This window comes from Bubalus bubalis, chromosome 9 (assembly GCF_019923935.1).
Source record: "Bubalus bubalis isolate 160015118507 breed Murrah chromosome 9, NDDB_SH_1, whole genome shotgun sequence".
NCBI classification, from domain to species: Eukaryota; Metazoa; Chordata; class Mammalia; order Artiodactyla; family Bovidae; genus Bubalus; species Bubalus bubalis.
In genome coordinates this window covers 59439271-59458479 of record NC_059165.1, presented here as the reverse complement: position 1 = coordinate 59458479, position 19209 = coordinate 59439271, and the positions used below count along the sequence as shown (strand labels likewise).

At 33.2% G+C, this 19209-nt stretch overlaps 1 protein-coding gene across 3 annotated transcripts in view; it reads left to right on the top strand.

Moving 5' to 3' along the window:
- Positions 1-19209, top strand: part of LOC102409452 (ankyrin repeat and KH domain-containing protein 1) — a 104772-nt gene that overhangs the window by 56606 nt on the left and 28957 nt on the right. For all 3 annotated transcript variants that reach the window (XM_025292570.2, XM_006070779.3, XM_025292571.2), the window contains 5 exons: positions 7237-7324; positions 8755-8882; positions 9076-9219; positions 10539-10641; positions 18026-18784. In XM_025292570.2, the coding sequence (XP_025148355.2) occupies positions 7237-7324; positions 8755-8882; positions 9076-9219; positions 10539-10641; positions 18026-18784 (1222 nt within the window). The remainder of the gene's footprint in view (positions 1-7236; positions 7325-8754; positions 8883-9075; positions 9220-10538; positions 10642-18025; positions 18785-19209) is intronic.

Genomic DNA, 19209 nt, shown 5'->3' with positions numbered 1-19209 from the left:
AAGAAGTTGTTATATATTCATTCTATTTGGAATAGAGTAAATAAATTTCTTTCACAAAATATTAGGTGAAAATGTAAACTTTTGCTCAGTTTATGTAGCAACTCTGGCTCCTGTCAAGAATGTAAAACTGAGTGTTAGTTCACATAAAGTTATTTCTTTCTCCCTGGATTTGTTAAAGGAAATGTGATTATAAATCTATCTCTAGCTGTAAGTCTTAAGACTTGGGATTTTTATTATTATTATTTACTGGAGGATAATTTTAAAAATTAGGTTTGCAGCCCTCCTTTTAGAGGTTCAGATTCAGCAGCTCTGAAATGGGGAGTCTGCACTTTAGATGATATACCAGTAGATTCTCATTAAGTCCTTTATATTCCATACTTTGAAACACTGCTGTCTGTCTGTAGAGACTCTGCTGTCTATACTGTAGAGTCTGTAGATTATTCTGCATCATTGTTGAGTTCTGTTCTCATCTTTGCTTTATTATCATCCTTCCTCCATCCAAACTGAATGAACTTGGTTTTTGTCTTTGTTACGTGTTTTTAGAAACTGAGCTAAATACAAGCACTAATATGGTGCCTCTTAATCTTTCTCCATCTCAGTTCTATTGAGGGATGTGAATCTGATCAGTAACAAATTGCTAAGGTAATGATCAATATACAGAGTAGTGGGTTGGAAGAGCATATTCACTAAGGGAGATGTAAGAATCCTTTAGTACATACATAGTATAAACAATCTCCTTTTCCTCCCCTTTGATTCCGGTCCTTACCCCAAGACATTGTCCACCTTCAACTCCAAGAAGCACTGTCTCTGTGATATAGTGACAGTCTTCAACAAATACCTTGGGTGGCCCGGACTGTGGTTTTTTAAGGAAATTGACTTATTTTAAAGAAAAAAACCTTAATCTAAAATTTTTGTTATCTAAAGCCAAGTAGAAAAACACGTGTACCTTTTTTCTCATAGTATTTATGCATCAGAACCAGAACTTTGCAGTACATTTTTTATGAACAAAAGTGTAGCAGACTTGTAAGTTCTAATTATCTACTTATCAGTATATTTTAACTGTTAGTGGTTAGTTTACATTAATAAACTAAATAGGACCTCCCAGTTTTTAAATAACTTTTCGCTAAGGAATAACATATACATATTTTAAGATTTTACTACTTAAAGCTGGAAAACTTTTATCAATTTTTTCTTGATCTCTAAACTATCTGTGCAATACACAAAACTCCTGATAATTTTTTTTTTAAAGGCCAAAAAAATTTTTTCTTTCCTTCCTATTGTATGTTGAATTAATCCTGTCTCAAATTTGTTTAAATACAAATAACAAATGACTTCCTTTCAAGAGGGTAAAGTCTCTTAATATTTTGAAACCTCTCTGTTCTGTGTCAAGTACATAGATACAGTAAATAAAATATGGGAGGGTAACAAACTAAACTAAAAATATGTAGCTATACTCAGAAACAAGGTTAAAGAACTGTGGACTAAAAATGGACTCTGGATCTACAGTTGAAGCTATTTGGGGCTTGAATTTCATCTTTAAGGGAATAAGAACTGAATGTATCTCACATAGAGCAGGCCAATAGATTTAGTCTACTTGATTGAAGCATGAAACTGGTACCTTATTTATTATTGCCCAGCTTGCGAAGCAGGGTGGAAAAAAAACTCAAAGCAACTGCCCAGGATTACCGTTAGAAATTAGCAGATTGTTCTTCATAGAGGGAAGAGGCAAAGACAGCAGTGTAGCTAAGAACTTGGAGGACATCATTATTTGATATAGTGAGAAGAAAGAAGAACTTCATGGGATAAGAAGCTTAAGTTGCCAGGTAAAGGTCTACTTCTGAAACGGACCAGATTAAGGTAACTTTCAGACCATCGGATGAGAAGGGATAAGTTTATAAATGGAAATAAAAGAAAAAAAAACCAACTCCCATGCAAAATGAACTTTTTCAAATAAGAAAAATTGTAAAGCTCAGGAGCAAATCTACATCAAGAGAGATAGTCAAAATGCAAGCAGACAGACAGCAAACTGGGAGAATATAGGCCCAAGAAAATTGAAATAAAATACTTTAATCAGAGATTTTAAACATGCTTAAACTATGAACAATAGCCATAAAATAATGAGAGGCAGTGAAATAGGAGCTGATAATTATGAATTAAGGTCAAGTAGATATGAAATATTTAAACTTTCAGGTAAAAAAATTTTGGAAATAAAAATGTATAGGATATGGATTCATGTTGATGATGTATGGCAAAACCAATACAATATTGTAAAGTAATTAGCCTCCAATTAAAATAAATAAATTTATATTAAAAAATGTATAGGATAAACAGTATGTTGAACAGTTGAATAAGGAATTAATCAAATGATAAATACAGCACAAAAATAAAGAGATGGAAAATATAAAAGAGAAACTGAGAGAAAGGAAATAGTATCTACCATATATTTATTTGAAGTTGCTGAAGGAGAAAATAGAAATAGCAAGCAAAGGCAATGCTTGAAGAGATAATGATGGAGAATTTTCTAGAATTGAAACCTGACATGAGTCTTTGAAAAAAATCACTAAGAAATGCTTGAAGAGATACTGATGGAGAATTTTCTAGAACTGAAGGCTGACCGGAATCCTTGGTTGAAAAAATCACGAAGAAGAACAAATGAAACTGCAGAATTTTAAGGATAAAGAAAAAAATCTTAAAAGCCATTATATGAAAAATGAATTATTCTCAAAGGAAGACCAGTTACATTTTTGACAGTAGATTCTCACCAACAATAATAATTACAGAAAACAACAGGTCCTCCAAATATTAGAAGATAATAGCATGATACAGAATTCTGTACTCTGCTAGCATTCCAAAGAAGAAGACATACTTATATTTTCAGATGTAGATATTTTCAGATCTACAAAGAATAAAAGAGTTTACCACCTCAGACCCTTGCCAAAAGAACTACTAAAATATATGTACATCAATAAGAAGAAAAAAGAACCCCGGAGGAAGGTGTGGGATGCAAGAAGCCTTGGTAAGTACAGAAGCTGGTAAACTATAAATACAAATTTGTGAGTGTAAAACCTAAATTTTTATGCTTAAAAACAAAGTAGTGCTAAAATCTAGACAGAATAGTGTGTAATTCAGCAGGATATGTTAGAAAGTTCAAAAGCCGTGTTAGAATTCTTGTGTTGTTCTGGAGAGAATAATCAGGTACTGAATAACTTTAAAGAATCTTTTTTTTTTTTTAAGAAAAATATATTATTAATCAGAACAAATACAAACCTATTCAACTCATTTGTTAAAAGGGCAGAGAATTTTGAATTAGATTCAAAATCAAAATCTAGTGAATTCTGTTTTCAGGAGAAAGAACTAAAGCAAAATGACAGGGAAAAGATTGACAAAATAATGGAAAACGTTATGTAAGACAATATTAATATCAAACAAAATGGAATTTTAAGCCAAAATTAGTTTTAGAGATAAATAAATGCTCCTCCCATTAGTATAACAATCAGTCACTTATCAATATCTAACATCTACCCTCCAACTAAAATAGAAAATTATAGTTACAAGAAAATTAGTTCTACATTTCTGCTCATAGGATTTTTTTTCCACACTTCTCCATGAAACTGAAAGATAAAACAATTGCTAAGAATAGAAAAATCAAGTTTGTTCTTATAGAGAGCTATAATTTTGTTTCCAATAAATATGGAATATATTTTCCAGTGCATTGAATATACATAAAAATGACACATGGTAGGCCACAAAAAAAGTTTTTAAAACAAACTTCTTCATCCTGTGAACTACATTCTCTGGTCTTTTGTAGTTTTACAAATTGACAATAAAACCTTTTTAAAAATAATCCCATACAATTAGAAAATGAGGAAATATACTTTTACATAATTCATGAGTTTAAAAGGCAATCACAGTAAAAACTACAAAACAGTTGTTATCACCAAAACTACACATTAAAACTTGGGAGAGAGGATACAGCTAAAGTGGTCCCTAGAAGGAAAATTGTATGTGTATGTATGTCTATAATGAAAGGAAGTGAAACTACTCAAAGAACAACAGCACAAAGAAGGAAGGATAAAAGGTTAAAAAAAAGTTAATATTGAGTAGTAAACGAAAAAAGAGTTTAAAAAATAGGGGTAAACAGCAAAATAAAAGCTGATTTTTAAAAAATTCTGAAGTAGGTAAGACCAGCTTTTTTCAAAGGGGCAAAAGGCACAGATACATGGTATAAACTTAAACAGTTATAACTTTGATATAGTAGAGGACTAAATTTATAGGGCAGTATGAACAATCAGTTTGAATACTTAGATGAAATGATTGATTATTTTCTATAAATATAAATTATCAAAAATGATTCCAGGAAATTCCCTGGTGATCCAGTGGTTAGGACTCTGCACTTTCACTGACGAGTTCCCAGGTTCAGTCCTTGGTTGATGAGCTAAGATCATGCAAGCTGCACTGTGCAGCGCAAAAAAGGAAGTTCTAGAATCACATACCTCAATAAAACAATAACTATTTTACAATTGAGTCAATAGTTCAAAACCACCCGTCTCCTAAAAGGGTAAGAGCATCCCAGAAGGATTTATCGGTGAGCTTTACCAAATGTTCAAAGAATAGATAATCCCTTTATTTTTTAGTTTTCTTCAAAAGAGAAAAGTTAAACTGCACAGTATCTAACTTTGTAGCCTTGAAAAGTAATTTTGTATATGCAGGGAAAAATCGTGATTTCTTTTCTAAAATTTTATTGATACTGAACAAATATTGGCTGAAATAATAAACCCAACATTCATAAGTGAATAGTAGTACTATTGATTAAGTAGCCAGTAGACCTTCTAACAACATGGGGGTTAGGGATGCCCACCTGTGTAGTGGAAAATTTGCATGTAACTTTACCCATGTAATTCTGGTTTCTGCATCCCTGTGATCAACCAACCACAGATCATGTAGTGTAGTACTTAGTTATCAACATATAAATGGACCCACACAGTTCTATCCCTATGTTATTCAAGGGTCAACTGTATAAACAAATTTGATGCGTATCCTAAAAGAAGGATTTAGTGATCAGATATTTTGGGTCAAGTGATATACATTGTGGGATATACATTTTTAATTTTAGGACAAGAAATGTAAATCCATTATAAAGTTGCAGCATTGTCTTATCAGCTGTTTCCTCAAACATAATTGTTCAAAACCAAAGGAATGGATGTATATTTATAGGGAGGAAAATAAAATAGGCAGCTTTTAACACCTTTTATTTCCAAAATTTTGTTAATATGTTGAATTTTGAAATTTCAAAATTGAGGTGCGGCTCTTGGGATTATACTCTTTGATTTCTTATTTTTAACAGCTATGGGAATATTTTAAATATACAGGATTAACAGTTAATTAAAAGTTTATTCTAAACAGGGCTTTCAGAATCTTTTGTCTTTGCCACTATTCATGGGATCTAGTTGCCAGGCTTAAGAGATAAGAAAGCCACCCCCCAAAAAAGGAAAAATGACATTAGTGTTGCCCACCCATGATCTAGTAATAATGTATTATCTGATGCAGATAATCAATTTCTTAATCTAATTTTAGCTACTACTTTTAATTTATTGTTAACTTCTCTTTCTCTTATTTACCTAGTAGAAAATTTAAACTTCAAGCTTCATTTCTGTGAGAGGGAAGATTTGAGAGGTCAGTTATGCTTAGGTACCTTCTTGGTAAACAGTATTCAAGTACTTAATTGTTTTAGATATTAGGTATATAATGGTAAGCAGAAATGGACATGATTGCTGTTCTTATGAAGCTTGCATTTTAGTGGTGGACATGTAACCCTAAATAGTTACACAAACTAATACGTGTTTGGAACTTAAAAAGGAGCAATTCGTAGAACTCTTTATAAGTTGATATTAGGAAAATTGATCTAGTTAAGGTTCAGGATGATCTTCTTTGAGGACACAACACTTGAAACAATCAAGGATGAAAAGGAGCTAACAAGTGTTACAGGGAAGAGATAGCAGCTTAAGGAAAAGGGCCCTGAGACAGAGGGTAAATAGCAGTTGCTAAAGGAGCACTTTCTTTCCAGTGTTTAGCTGATAGAATTGCAGTGTATAGTGTATTGACATGACTTTCTATGTCTTTCTGAGTAAGCTCTTCATGATGTGTATTCTGTTTTGTTTGAAGTTAATGGCCGGAATATTACATTTATCTAATTTTACTATCTACATTTACTTGAATTTTCAAGTTCAAAATCCATTCTAAAACCACATTATTTTGGCATCGTCTGTAGTTATGCATTCTTCGTGTGTGTGTGTGTGTGTGTGTGTTAGTCAGTCATGTCCAACTCTTTGCGACACCATGGACTGCAGCCCTCCAGGCTCCTCTGTCCATGGGCCCTTAGAGTTAATAAAGAATGGTTGGAAGCTATTTTATCATTCATTCTTCTTGCTGGTAAACTTCCTAGGAAGAACACAATCTTTCTGCTATTGTAAGACTGCTTCTTTTGCCTTTGACTGTTCAAGCATTTAATTTTACTCTAAAAAAATCTGCTCATTTGTGTTTTTCTTTTTCCTTTTCCCTTTACTCCTGAAATACCACAGTGTTTGACTGGTTTCTCACCTTTGATACAACTCTTACTGGCTTCTGATATGATGTGATCTTCATAATCACCTCATAAAATTAAGGTTCCTTTTTCAGAGTTCAGATGAATAATTAGGGAAACTTAGTATTAGGGGAAAAAAATGCAAGTTATTTCTCTTTGGGAATCAAACTAAACATAAGTCTAATTTTTAATGGTTACTGTTTGGTATGCAAAACTGAACTTGCTGTTAGAAAGTTACACCAACTAGTGTGGACTGAAATTAATCCTGTATTTTCCAGGATTTGAGGTAGGTAACAGCAATGGCACCCCACTCTGTTGCCTGGAAAATCCCATGGATGGAGGAGCCTGGTAGGCTGCAGTCCGTGGGGTCGCTAAGAGTCGGACACGACTGAACAACTTCACTTGCATTGGAGAAGGAAATGGCAACCCACTCCAGTGTTCTTGCCTGGAGAATCCCATGGACGGAGAAGCCTGGTAGGCTGCAGTCCATGGGGTCGCACAGAGTCAGACACGACTGAAGCGACTTAGCAGCAGCAGCAGAAGTGATTGCATTGACTGAGTATTAAATCTTCATTATTTCTTATGTCATTGCTACTAAGTGTTTAAGATAGATGGTTAATGAATTGGCACTAACGGATTATTTTATGTTTCTTTAGGAGCATGAATCTGAAGGTGGAAGAACACCTTTAATGAAAGCTGCAAGAGCTGGTCATTTGTGTACCGTGCAGTTTCTTATTAGCAAAGGTAAAGAAAGTACAAATGAGAATTTTCAAGAAGCTGCAACTTCTGTAAAAAGTTCCTAAACTGTTGCAATTTATGTTAAAGCTACTTTACCTATAGTCTAAGTATTGAATTCTAGTCTTTTATTGCTGTATATTCTTAGGAAGCAGAGTTCATAAGGTACTTTGCTGGAATCTTTATTAGTTTCAAGTTTGAATTTTCATCAACCAAACAGTATCTACTTACTCCCAAAAGTTGGAAAAGTCAAATGTAAAATGTCCAGCTATGTATAGTAGATACAGTATTGTTCAGCACTTAAGGCAGTTCTGCTGGAAATAGGGAAGGATAGAGGGGAGAAAGTCTACTACCATTGTTTATGGTACAGTTAAATCAGCTATATTAACAGCTTTAAAAATAATCTCATGTTGCTAATGTAAGGATGCTTATTGATGTACCTTGCCTTTCCCAAATGTACTTTCCCCTCCCCCACAAATGTACTTTAATGTAAGTTAGGATTAGGTTCAGCTGGGTAGTTTTGAAAATTAAATAAATATTAGTTTCCCATAGGTTTATTTTTCTTTCATAAAATAGATCTGATTATTAAGGAAGAAGGAAGACCAAACATTGCTGTAGTCTTAACTATCTAATTGGATCCATTTGGGATTTTAAAAGGTAGTTGAACTAAAAATAAAGTCTTTTTTTCCTGGCAATCAAAATTAATTTACCAAAAAAAGAGGCTAAGAAAAGATTTGCATTTAGACTTTCTTTAGATTATATTGTACAGAGCTATTGAACAACTTACTAAATTGCCTTTTAATATATTCAGATGATCTTATGTCTTCTCTTCATATCCAGGTCTCTAACTTTTAAAATACACAATATGAAGAATTATATTTCTCTTAAGTATTGTTTCAGAAGTTCTCTACCTTGAGACCTGGCTATACTGTGACATTTTAGAAGTAGATCAAAAATGTCTTTAAAGAGTTACATACAATGGTATTATTTGATGCTCGTATATATGTTAAACTATATGTATTTATTAATCTAGATTTTTCATCTTAAGTGGTATTGAATGAATGGACTGCAACAGTGTAGATGACTCTCACAAATATTATACTGAGTGAAAGAAGCCAGGCACAAAAAGAGTTCACTGTATGATTTCATTCATATAAAGTTCAAAACCTAAAATCAGTTTGGAAGTCAGGATAGTACTTATCATTGGAGGGGTGGGTAGTGACTGAAAGAGTACACAAAGCGGGGCTTCTGGTATGTGGATAATCTGTTTCTTGATCTGGGTGCTGGTTACACAATTATGTTCACTTTGAGAAATATTTCAAACTATACACCTATGATTTTTGTACTTTTTTATGTCTATGTTGTATTTCAGAAATGTTTCAAAAATCATATTGTCTGAGCTGGCTTTGCTAAGATTGCTTTTTTATTTTTCTTTGAAGGTGCTAATGTGAATAGGGCTACAGCCAATAATGATCATACAGTAGTGTCACTGGCATGTGCAGGAGGTCACCTGGCAGTGGTGGAGCTACTCTTGGCTCATGGGGCTGACCCTACTCATCGTCTCAAGGTATTCTACTTCAAAATAAGAAAATTATATATCATTATTAAAATATATTTCAGATATTTTAGTGCTTAATATTATTAATATTCATAACTGTTTTAAGTTTTGATTTTTATGAGCTAAGAAACTAAATGTGTTTAGTAATCATATTATTAAAAGAAATTGACAAATAATTAATTACAATATCAATTTTTCTCAGGATGGCTCAACAATGCTCATTGAAGCTGCAAAAGGTGGTCATACTAATGTTGTTTCTTATCTTTTGGATTATCCAAACAATGTTCTGTCAGTTCCTACCACAGATGTGTCTCAGCTTACCCCACCTTCTCAAGATCAATCTCAGGTAATATAAAATAGAACTTAAACTTATAAATATTCTTCAAATTGGAAATTTTTGTTTAAAATTAGTCTTAGATAAAATGGGCTTATTTCTCTTTTAAAATTTAAATAAATCTTGTCCTAAATTCTTTTGAGATTTTCTTGAAAAGTACATGGAAATTTTTAAATTGTCTTTATTTACTGAAAATAGTGTTTGGTTTAAAAAAAAAAAATGCACACTTAATACCATATAAGCATTCCAAGTTGTCCTTTTATTCAGCTATGTCTTTAGGGTTGTTAACCAAGAGAAAGCTCTTCTCTTAATACCTCCAAAGAGTGTTAATTATCCTGGTTGTTTTTATTCAGTTGTTAAGTCATGTCCAACTCTTTGCGACCCCATGAGCTGTAGCATGCCAGGCTCCTCTGTCCTCCACAAACTCCTGGAGTTTACTCAAACTTATGTGCATTGAGTTGGTGACGCTATCTAACCATCATCAAGTGCCACCTGCTTCTCCTTTTGCCTTCACTCTTTCTTAGCATCAGGATCTTTTCCAATGAGTCGGCTCTTCACATCAGGTGGCCAAAGTCTTTTTTGGCTTCAGCAGTGGTCCTTCCAATGAATATTCAAGGTTGATTTCCTTTAAGATTGACTGGTTTGATCTCCTTGTAGTCCAAAGGACTCTTAAGAGATATCCTGGAAATACCTTTTCTAGAGATATTCTAAAGATAGCTACTCTTATCAACCAGGAAAGTGTGAGTGATATATGCACCAAAATTTTATTAATTTTTAAACCTACCTAAAAATACAGAGAGTATGTAGAGAGTATAATAAGTATACAAAGTTCATTGACGTCTTAAATTCTTTTCTACAACGGTATCCTGAGAACTGCTAAAATACACTAATTTGGGAAATGTGTTGGATTTTTTTCTTTTGACCCTATAGAATTTGAACAAGGGTAAATTGGTCAGTTGAATATGTTACTTTTACTCCTAGCTGTAATTGAAACCAGCAAGGCTGTCTCCTTAACAAGAGAGTGATATTAATTCCATTTAGCTTAAATCATGGACTATGTGTAGATTGCCTGAATTTGCCCTATCAGTATTCTCAGAAATTATTGCTTGGTAAACAATGCTGCTGCTCCTTCTTTTTCATCTTCCTTTCCCTCTTCTTCTTTTAAAGAAATAAAAAAGTTAATTTGGTGGTATATGAAGAAAATCTAAAACAAGATCTCTGTTTCATTTGGTGGTATATGAAGAAAATCTAAAACAAGATCTCTGTTTCATGTATGGACCTTTGTTTTATTCTTTGGTCTGAGATAATTTTTTTCTGAGTTGATTTTTTAGGTTCCACGTGTGCCAATGCATACACTTGCCATGGTTGTACCTCCTCAGGAACCTGACAGAACTTTACAGGAGAACTCTCCTGCTGTTTTAGGAGTACAAAAAGGTTAGTTCTTGAATTATTTTCTTTAAAATGGGCATTTTTATCACCTAATGTGTGAATTCATAAAGATACTTTCATGGTACACAGTTACTGTATATCTAGAATTGAGGTAGGTAATTCTGACAAATGCTAATCATCTTGTATACCATTTAAAATAGAAAAGACAGAAGTACTAGGAAAATGATTTATTAAAATGGTAACGTACTTCTAGGTGTAGTTTTCATCTGGCAATGCCAAAAATAAGCATATACCAAGTACTTCATTTTATTAAAGTAGCAAAAATGTATCAGGCATTCATTTTTCATTTCACAATGCTTTAGCTAAATAATACTATAATATGAGGAATGAAAATATGTGTTTGCTGTCAGTCAAGTCCTAGTATCATTGATGCAATTCAGTGAATGTCAATTTAAGAATTATATTTAGTTTCTTTCATGAAATCTATTTCACTGAATGGATTAACATCTGTCAGTATATGAACATAGACAAATAACTATTAAAAAGTATGTGAAAAACAGCCAAGTGGAATATTGAAGAGGATACACTGTTTAAAGGACTCAAGTTTATGAGCTCTGTTTTTTTTCTGCTATATTTTCATTTGTAGATATAAAGTACCTTCACTTGATAATCATGTATGGTTGTCATATCTGAGTTCTCTGAAATAAATAGGTAGTATGTAAAGTATTAAAAACTATTACAGATAAAACCAACTTATAAGCATATTTCATTCATTATATGACAAGTTCTAGATGTTTGAAATCATAATCAAGTGTGTAAGTATGTTTCAGTATCTTTAATACAACTTTTTTTTAACATATAGCTTTAAGTAAAGTTGGTAAGGCATGACTGTACAGCACCAAACAGAAACCTCTTTCAAATTAACGTCAGTTTTAGTAATTTAGAGTATTGAGTGCCTTTACCAAGGACTACTTCATTTCTAAACTATTAATTTCAAAAATAACCTGCAGTCTCTCTGACTTAAGCTAATTCTAGCAGTTTTCCATTGGCCACCAAGCTGTTCTAACTTCAGAAAACGAAGACTGCTATTTTTAGTCTTAAGAAATAAAAAGCAAATTAAGCATGTACTTGTTAAGAATCTGAGGATCCTAACCGGCTAATAGACTTTAGTAAAGTATTTGAACCTAAAAGCCTCAGTTTTTGTTGTTTTTTTGTTTGACTATATCCTATAGAAGACTGTAGTAACTTTGACTAGGGAAATTCAGTACTATGTAAGAAATAATTGAAAAAATATTTATTGACACAGAGCCACAGAATAACCAAGAAATGAGCTAGGAAGGACACAGTATGTACAGAAAGGAAGTAAGACATTTTAAATTTAGATCTACTATATAAGTCAACTGAAATGTTTGGGTCATGATTTCTAAGTTGATACTTAAGTGAGTAATCGTATTTTTGCTTACTGAAATATCTTCTTATACTTAGTATCTACTTATTTTCTTTACTTTGATGTTTTATTACTTACTGAATAGTATTAAACTGAACCTACCTTTTACGAAATCTTTCATTTTACTAAATTATTAGGGCAGGAAAAATTAACACTTGTATCTAGACACCTGGCACTTGCTGTTGCCAGATACCAAGTGGTGTTGCCAACCCCAACATTTATTTTTGCAGGATGAAGGTGTAATAATGCGTTGTGTTTGAGTGCATCATAGAATATTATATGATTGTAAATTAGGAAAAATAAATTGATGATGTAAAAGTACACCTGCATGGATAGTAAAAGCTATCTTAAATTATTAAAGATATATTATTTTCTCCTTAATTTTTCTTCCTAAAATTTCTCACTTATGTCTCTGGAGAAGTTCCTTTGAGTGATGAATTTGCTGATTGATCCTTTTGTTTTTGTTTTTTCTAAGTCAATAGATATATGCATTGCATATGTAGCTAGTGATGGAGAGAGGATTCTTATTCTCTAGGACTGTTTTCCTCTTAGCAATCATCTTTTCAAGTTTATAACATTTTACTCCTATCTCAAGTCTTTATGCATATTTGCATCCTTTTAAAATATATGCATGCCCATAAGTCTTACCCAGGTGTTTTTTTATATATTCTACTCAAACATTCTTCTTGCATGTGCACCATTCGTCCAGGCTCCATCCATCTTGACTATAGTCTCCTGGTTTAGGCAACTAATTTCACTTATCCATTGTTAGTTTTCAAAGATTTGAGATCCTAGCTGACATTGATAGAGGCCTCAGAAATACCTTTATAAAAAAAGAAATGAAGCTGGGTAAGAGTGATATGCTCAGTTTCATAGCATTGTTTAGCTTTATCATCTATAGTTCTGAGTACACTTGGGAAAGGATATATAAGTAATATCAAACCTTTGTCCTTCCATATTTAATTTTTAAATAAATTTATTTATTTATTTTTGGCTGCACTGAGTCTTCATTGCTGCACATGGGTTTCTTTAGCTGTGGTGAATGGGGGCTACTCTAGTTGCGGTGTGCAGGCTTCTCATTGCGGTGCCTTCTCTTGTGATACACAAGGCTTAGTTGCCCAAATAGGAATCAACGTGTTCCCTGCATTGACAGGCAAATTCTTAATCACTGGACCATCAGGGAACATTGGTTCCCAGGGACCACCACCACCCAAATTTAATTTTGTAAAGAAATTTGTTGACTGAAGCCACTTCTTGCATGTAATTTATTTGTAGTAACTGATTCTACTGAGATCCTAAATTGTGAGTCTGATGATTCTATGTAGTTGTATAGCTTAGAACTAACTAATCTATTGCAAAACATTAAAATGATATCAAGATAAAAAATACACTTCTTTTGTGTGCACCTCCATTCCTCTTGAGGAGTCATTTCTTTTCTCTGAATTCCTGTGGTACTTTATTGGATCTTCCTTCTGTTTATGGTCACTCCTGCACCTTCACTTCCCCTTTGAACTTCAAGTATGGAAGGTTGAGTTAATCATACTTAATTCTTGGACTTTGTCATCATGGTTCCTGTCTTGTTTTACTTTATTCCTTTTTATCCCTCTCTCCACACCCATACTTCCCCTTAGGCAGTCCTTCTAATGTGTTTAATTTGTAGATTTTTTTGTTCTTACAAGTTCTTATAAAATGTTCACTTCTTTATGTATATTTTAATTTACGCAAGTGATATTATGTTGTATGTCCTGCTTGGTTTTTACTTTTTACATATATTATTTTTTCAATATTATTTTTATTTATTTATATTTTGCTGCACTGGAGCTTCTTTACAGTGTTCAGGCTTCTCATTGAGGTGGCTTCTTTTATTGAGGAGCACAGGCTCAAGGTGCACAGACTTCAGTAGTTGCAACACGTGGGCTTGGTAGTTGTGGTGCATGGACTTAGTTGCCCCACAGCATGTGAGATCTTCCTGGACCAGGAATCGAACTCATGTCCCCTGCTGTAAGGCAGATTCTTAAACACTGGACTACCAGGGAAGCCCAACAGTTTTTAAGATCTATCCATATGTCTACCTCTAGATTGTTTCTACCTATAGCATAGTGTTTATTCTGTATATCCTGTTCTTCACTTGTCCTTTCTCTCAGTGATGGCTACCCAAATTGTGTCTCATTCCCCACCAACACAGACAATGCTATGGTGAAAATTCTGTTACAGTCCCCTTATGGATCTGTGTGAGAATTTCTTTGGGATAAACTCAGGAGTAGAATTGCCTGTCATAGATAACCATAATGTTTATCTGACAAAGTACTATGAATTCACTCTCTAGAATGCTATAGCAGTTTACACTCCCACCAGCAATTGGTAAGGTTACTATATTTTACACCCCATTGCATTTACATACCTGCCAATGCTTCAGTTTGTACATTTTTATCTCCCGTTTTAGACTGTAAGCTCTTTGAGGGCAGGGTTTATGTTGCTCGTCTTTGTATGGCCCACTGTGGCTTGCTTGTACTAGCTGTTAAATATTTGTTGAATAAGTTAATAACTGCCAGGATAAGAATATAGATTATTCTGAAGGCAAGAGAAAATTATTAAGAATTTTTAAGCAGAGTAACATTGTGTTTAAAGAGGATGTTTAAGAACTTAAGCCGGAGTATTCTAAATTGTAGGGAAAAGATTGAAAACAGAAATATGCATGAAAAGTAAGCATTAGGTTAACATACTGCTTTATATCCCTGAGTTGTTTATTGGAGTAGGTAACATGAAAAGTTCTCAGTTTAATAGCAAAGCATTAAAATTATATAGAAAAAGTATATGTACAGTAAATGAGGTTGAATATTCCTCTGGAAGATTTACTAATAATATTCTCTAGTAGATTTCCATTAGTAATCATGGCAGTATGGATTTACATTTGCACAAATTTAATAATATCTTTTCACATATAACTGCTTATAGTAAAAGCAGTTGATTTAATCTGTTGGCCTATAACACAGATACTCTATTTTTGGACACTTGCTTAACCTTGGTCCAGTTGTAGGTCATTCATTATTTTCCTTTGGCCATTATTTTTCTGTTTCCCAGAGGACTAATTGTTTAGACACAAAAATGATTAATAGAATTAAACTGATTTCTATAGTAAACCAAATATTTGACAAGTATATAATCTACCTCATTTTCTTACTTCCAATAAAAAATAAAGGCCACATTCCAAGCTCTCTCTGTATCAAAGTTTCCTATTGGAAACATTTTTAATTAATGGAGGAAAAGTGAAAGTTGAGGAAGTAGGATAGAAACCACACCAAAGAGATAAGATGGTAACTTCACCTATGTTCCTAAATATTAATTTATGATATCACTCAGTGCTACCAAATGAATAGATTTATTTATTTCTCTCTGACAGTACAAGATGTTTGAGGAAGAAGGAGCTCTTTTATATTCTGACATCTTATGCTGCTACTTTCCTACATACTGAAAACTTTGTTGCTAAAAGGACACTTGTTTAACATTCTCTCCTTTTCCCCCAAATTGAAGGAGTTGCTTCAGCTTCTAGGAATAATTTATTTTTCACCAACTTGACTTATTCATGATATTATAGCTTTTATTAGTGCTTTGTTGTGTATCTAGGCAATTGCACACTTCTATGGTTACTGATATTCAGTCATTGGATATTTGAGGAAGAACTGCCTTTTGTGCATTAATTTCACCATCCTCTGCTTTTCCTGCTGCCTAAATTTAGGGCTTTTCGTCTCAATTTCAGTTAAATACATTACTCTTTTTAATCTTCTGCTCTTTGTATTTTATTTGTTAACAAGTTAGAGCCATTTCTTTCTGTTACTATTCTCAAAATTCTTGTCTTATTTTGGATCTTACTATTTATATAAGATTTTAAATCTGAGAATGTCCAAAGTGGTCATAATTAATTACCAGTCTTAGTGTTGAACTCTTAACCTAGTTTTCTTAATCTTAAATACAAATTACATAGGAACTATACAAGGGTGTTTTAAAATAATGTTGGAGGAGCTTGCGGAACTTAAGAATTTACTCTGCTGATGTCATTGAATTTGTTACACAACTGAAAATTTCCTTGCTGAGCTTGCAGATTCTGTGGCAGTTAAACTCCTTTTTCCTACCATTAATTGTCATGAGGTACTTTGAACAAGTAAAGCAAACCATGGTTTCCATATAATCTTAAGGAAATAGGTAGAAAATCATCTTACAAGCTAACAGCTTTTGCTCTTTAAGGATAAAATCTCTTCCCACCACTTTGCTCAGATAGAAATATAAAATTGAATATGGGTAATTATCATAGTGATTTTGGAACTGTGATTGTATGACCTTGTTAAAGACAGTATTTAGGGGAAAATCTGTTAGGCTTTTTATGGTAACATGTTGCAGTTATTTGAGCTACCTGCAGTTTTGAGTTCTAACAAAGAAGCAGTTAAATCTCTGATTGTCTTGTCCAGTAGTTTTGTCAATCTCTGGCAGTTCAGAGCAATTAAACATCTAAAGGATTATTTTTTTTCCTTTTGGACCTAGGACTCATTTTGAATGCATTGGATGAGCTAGTTTTTAAAACTCTGAAGGTACATATGTTATTCATATATATTGACCACAATCCTTGAGAATAGACAACTATTTTTCACCTGTTTTTTTTTAAACAACTTTAATATTGCTTAATTTTCATACCATAAAATTCATTTAAATGTACGATCCAATGACTTTTAGTAAAGTTACAGAATTGTGTAATCATCACCTCCATCTAGTTTTAGATCCATTACTCCAAAAAAATCTCTCATGTTTCTTTGTGATCAGCCTGCATTCTCACCCCTATAATCTAGGCAACCACTATTTTCCTTACCTGTCTCTCTAGATTTGCCTTTTCTCTATAGATCTGATATAAATGGGATTGTACAATATATGGTCTTTTGTGCCTGGACTCTTAGCATAATGTTTTCAAGGTTCATCCATGTTGTAGGATATATCAGTAGTTTGTTCCTTTTTGTTGTAGAATAGCCCCAGTTCTTCCTAAATAAGATTAAACCTTAAACTGGCCTCAAAGTGGTTATTATATATTTCTTCCATTTTATGTCCATGTTAGGATTATTGATCATTATTTTGCCTTTGGGGAGTAAGTTTAAGTGTGACTGAAAACCTTCACTTAAATGTATAATTATTTCATTTTTAATGTACACTGCCAATATGAGTACTCCTGTATGGGAAGTCTGATTTTCTCCCAGGTAATGTTCATTGTTTCTCTCATAGATTTTTACGTGAAGTGTTTACTTAAACTCAGAATAATTGTCCTTTGTAGTATAAGTTTAATACAGTGTTCAGGTAGTGAACTTAAACACTTATGGAAGTATTTGACTTAATTAATGAACAATTTAGAAGGTTATATCTTAATTAATTTCAACCTATATTTTAAAATAATAAAAGAAACATTTTGGTAATTTGAAAAACACTTTTCCCCACTTTGATCTACAAGTTATAATTTCTTGCAGTAATCTGTATGTACACAGTTAATATTGTAAAAAGAAAAACTGGTCAGTTAAGCTAACATTTATGATACCCTCAACATTATTTTGGTTCTGCTTTAGATTTTATGTTCTTTAAAAAGTCCAATTTAATAAGCAGAATTTTGAGATTCTTTCCTCTTTGATTTTCCTTTTCTCCCTACCCCTGTCTTGTTTTCCAAAATCATCCAATCCTAAATATTGCATTTTTTAAATTTAAAAAAGTCACATTTTTTTGAATTGGCAACATCCCTGTTTGTGCTATGTAAAATCAAAGAGCCTGGTCATTAGCTACAACTGGTGTGAATCTTTGAGCGTTCGTCTGCAGCGCTAGTTACATGGGTTTGGGAGGGAGGATGTGGGGGGGTGGGGGTGGGGAGAGGGTGGGGATTTTTTTTTTCTTTCTTCTTCTTTTTATTTTTATTTTTTTTTAGCATGGCACATTTTCAAACATTTTTCATGTGCTTAGGTACATCCAAGCAGAAGTCCAGTTCCCTGCAGGTAGCAGATCAGGACGTACTGCCACCTTTTCACCCATACCAGCCTTTGGAGTGCATAGTAGAGGAGACTGAAGGAAAACTGAATGAACTGGGACAAAGAATTAGTGCTATTGAAAAAGCACAGCTTAAATCATTGGAGTTAATTCAAGGTGAACCTCTGAACAAAGATAAGATAGAAGAACTTAAAAAGAACAGAGAAGAGCAAGTCCAGAAGAAGAAGAAAATACTGAAAGAACTGCAGAAAGTGGAAAGGCAGTTGCAGATGAAAACACAGCAGCAATTTACCAAAGAATATCTGGAAACCAAAGGTCAGAAAGACACAGTATCTCTACACCAGCAGTGCTCTCATAGAGGAGTCTTCCCAGAAGGGGAAGGAGATGGTAGTCTCCCAGAGGATCACTTTTCAGAGTTACCTCAGGTTGACACAATCTTATTTAAAGATAATGATGTTGATGATGAGCAACAGTCTCCACCATCGGCAGAACAAATTGATTTTGTCCCAGTCCAGCCTTTATCATCTCCACAGTGTAACTTTTCCAGTGAATTAGGTTCTAATGGGACAAATTCTCTTGAACTTCAGAAAGTATCAGGTAATCATCAGATTATAGGACAGCCTCAGATTGCTATTACTGGACATGATCAGGGGCTGTTAGTGCAAGAACCAGATGGACTAATGGTTGCAACTCCAGCCCAGACGCTTACCGACACTCTTGATGACCTGATAGCAGGTGGGTTAAGAAATATACCTATAATAATTTCTCTTTAATTTTTGTGCTCAACTTCTTTACACAACTTTCCAAAAACACCAACTTGGTATTTTTCCTTTTTAGAGCTATGTTTATAAAATCATTTCTTGAGGTGTTTTGGAAGTGACTTTAACTCAACTCAACAGCATTAAAACACAAAAGTGTGCTTTCCCTCTTCTTTTTCATTATTTGCATAAGCAAAGAAATAAAGTTGTCATGATCCTTTATTTTAGACCTTTGGTATCAAAATCACCCTGTCTCATATCTTGGGTAGGAGATCTCAAAGTAGAATTTCTTTGCAGGCTTTAGAGATAATCATATAAGATTAGACATTTAATTTTCCTATTGGTGATTTTCATATTTGGAAATCAGAACTCTAAATCACATTGCTTTTTCTTTATGATTTT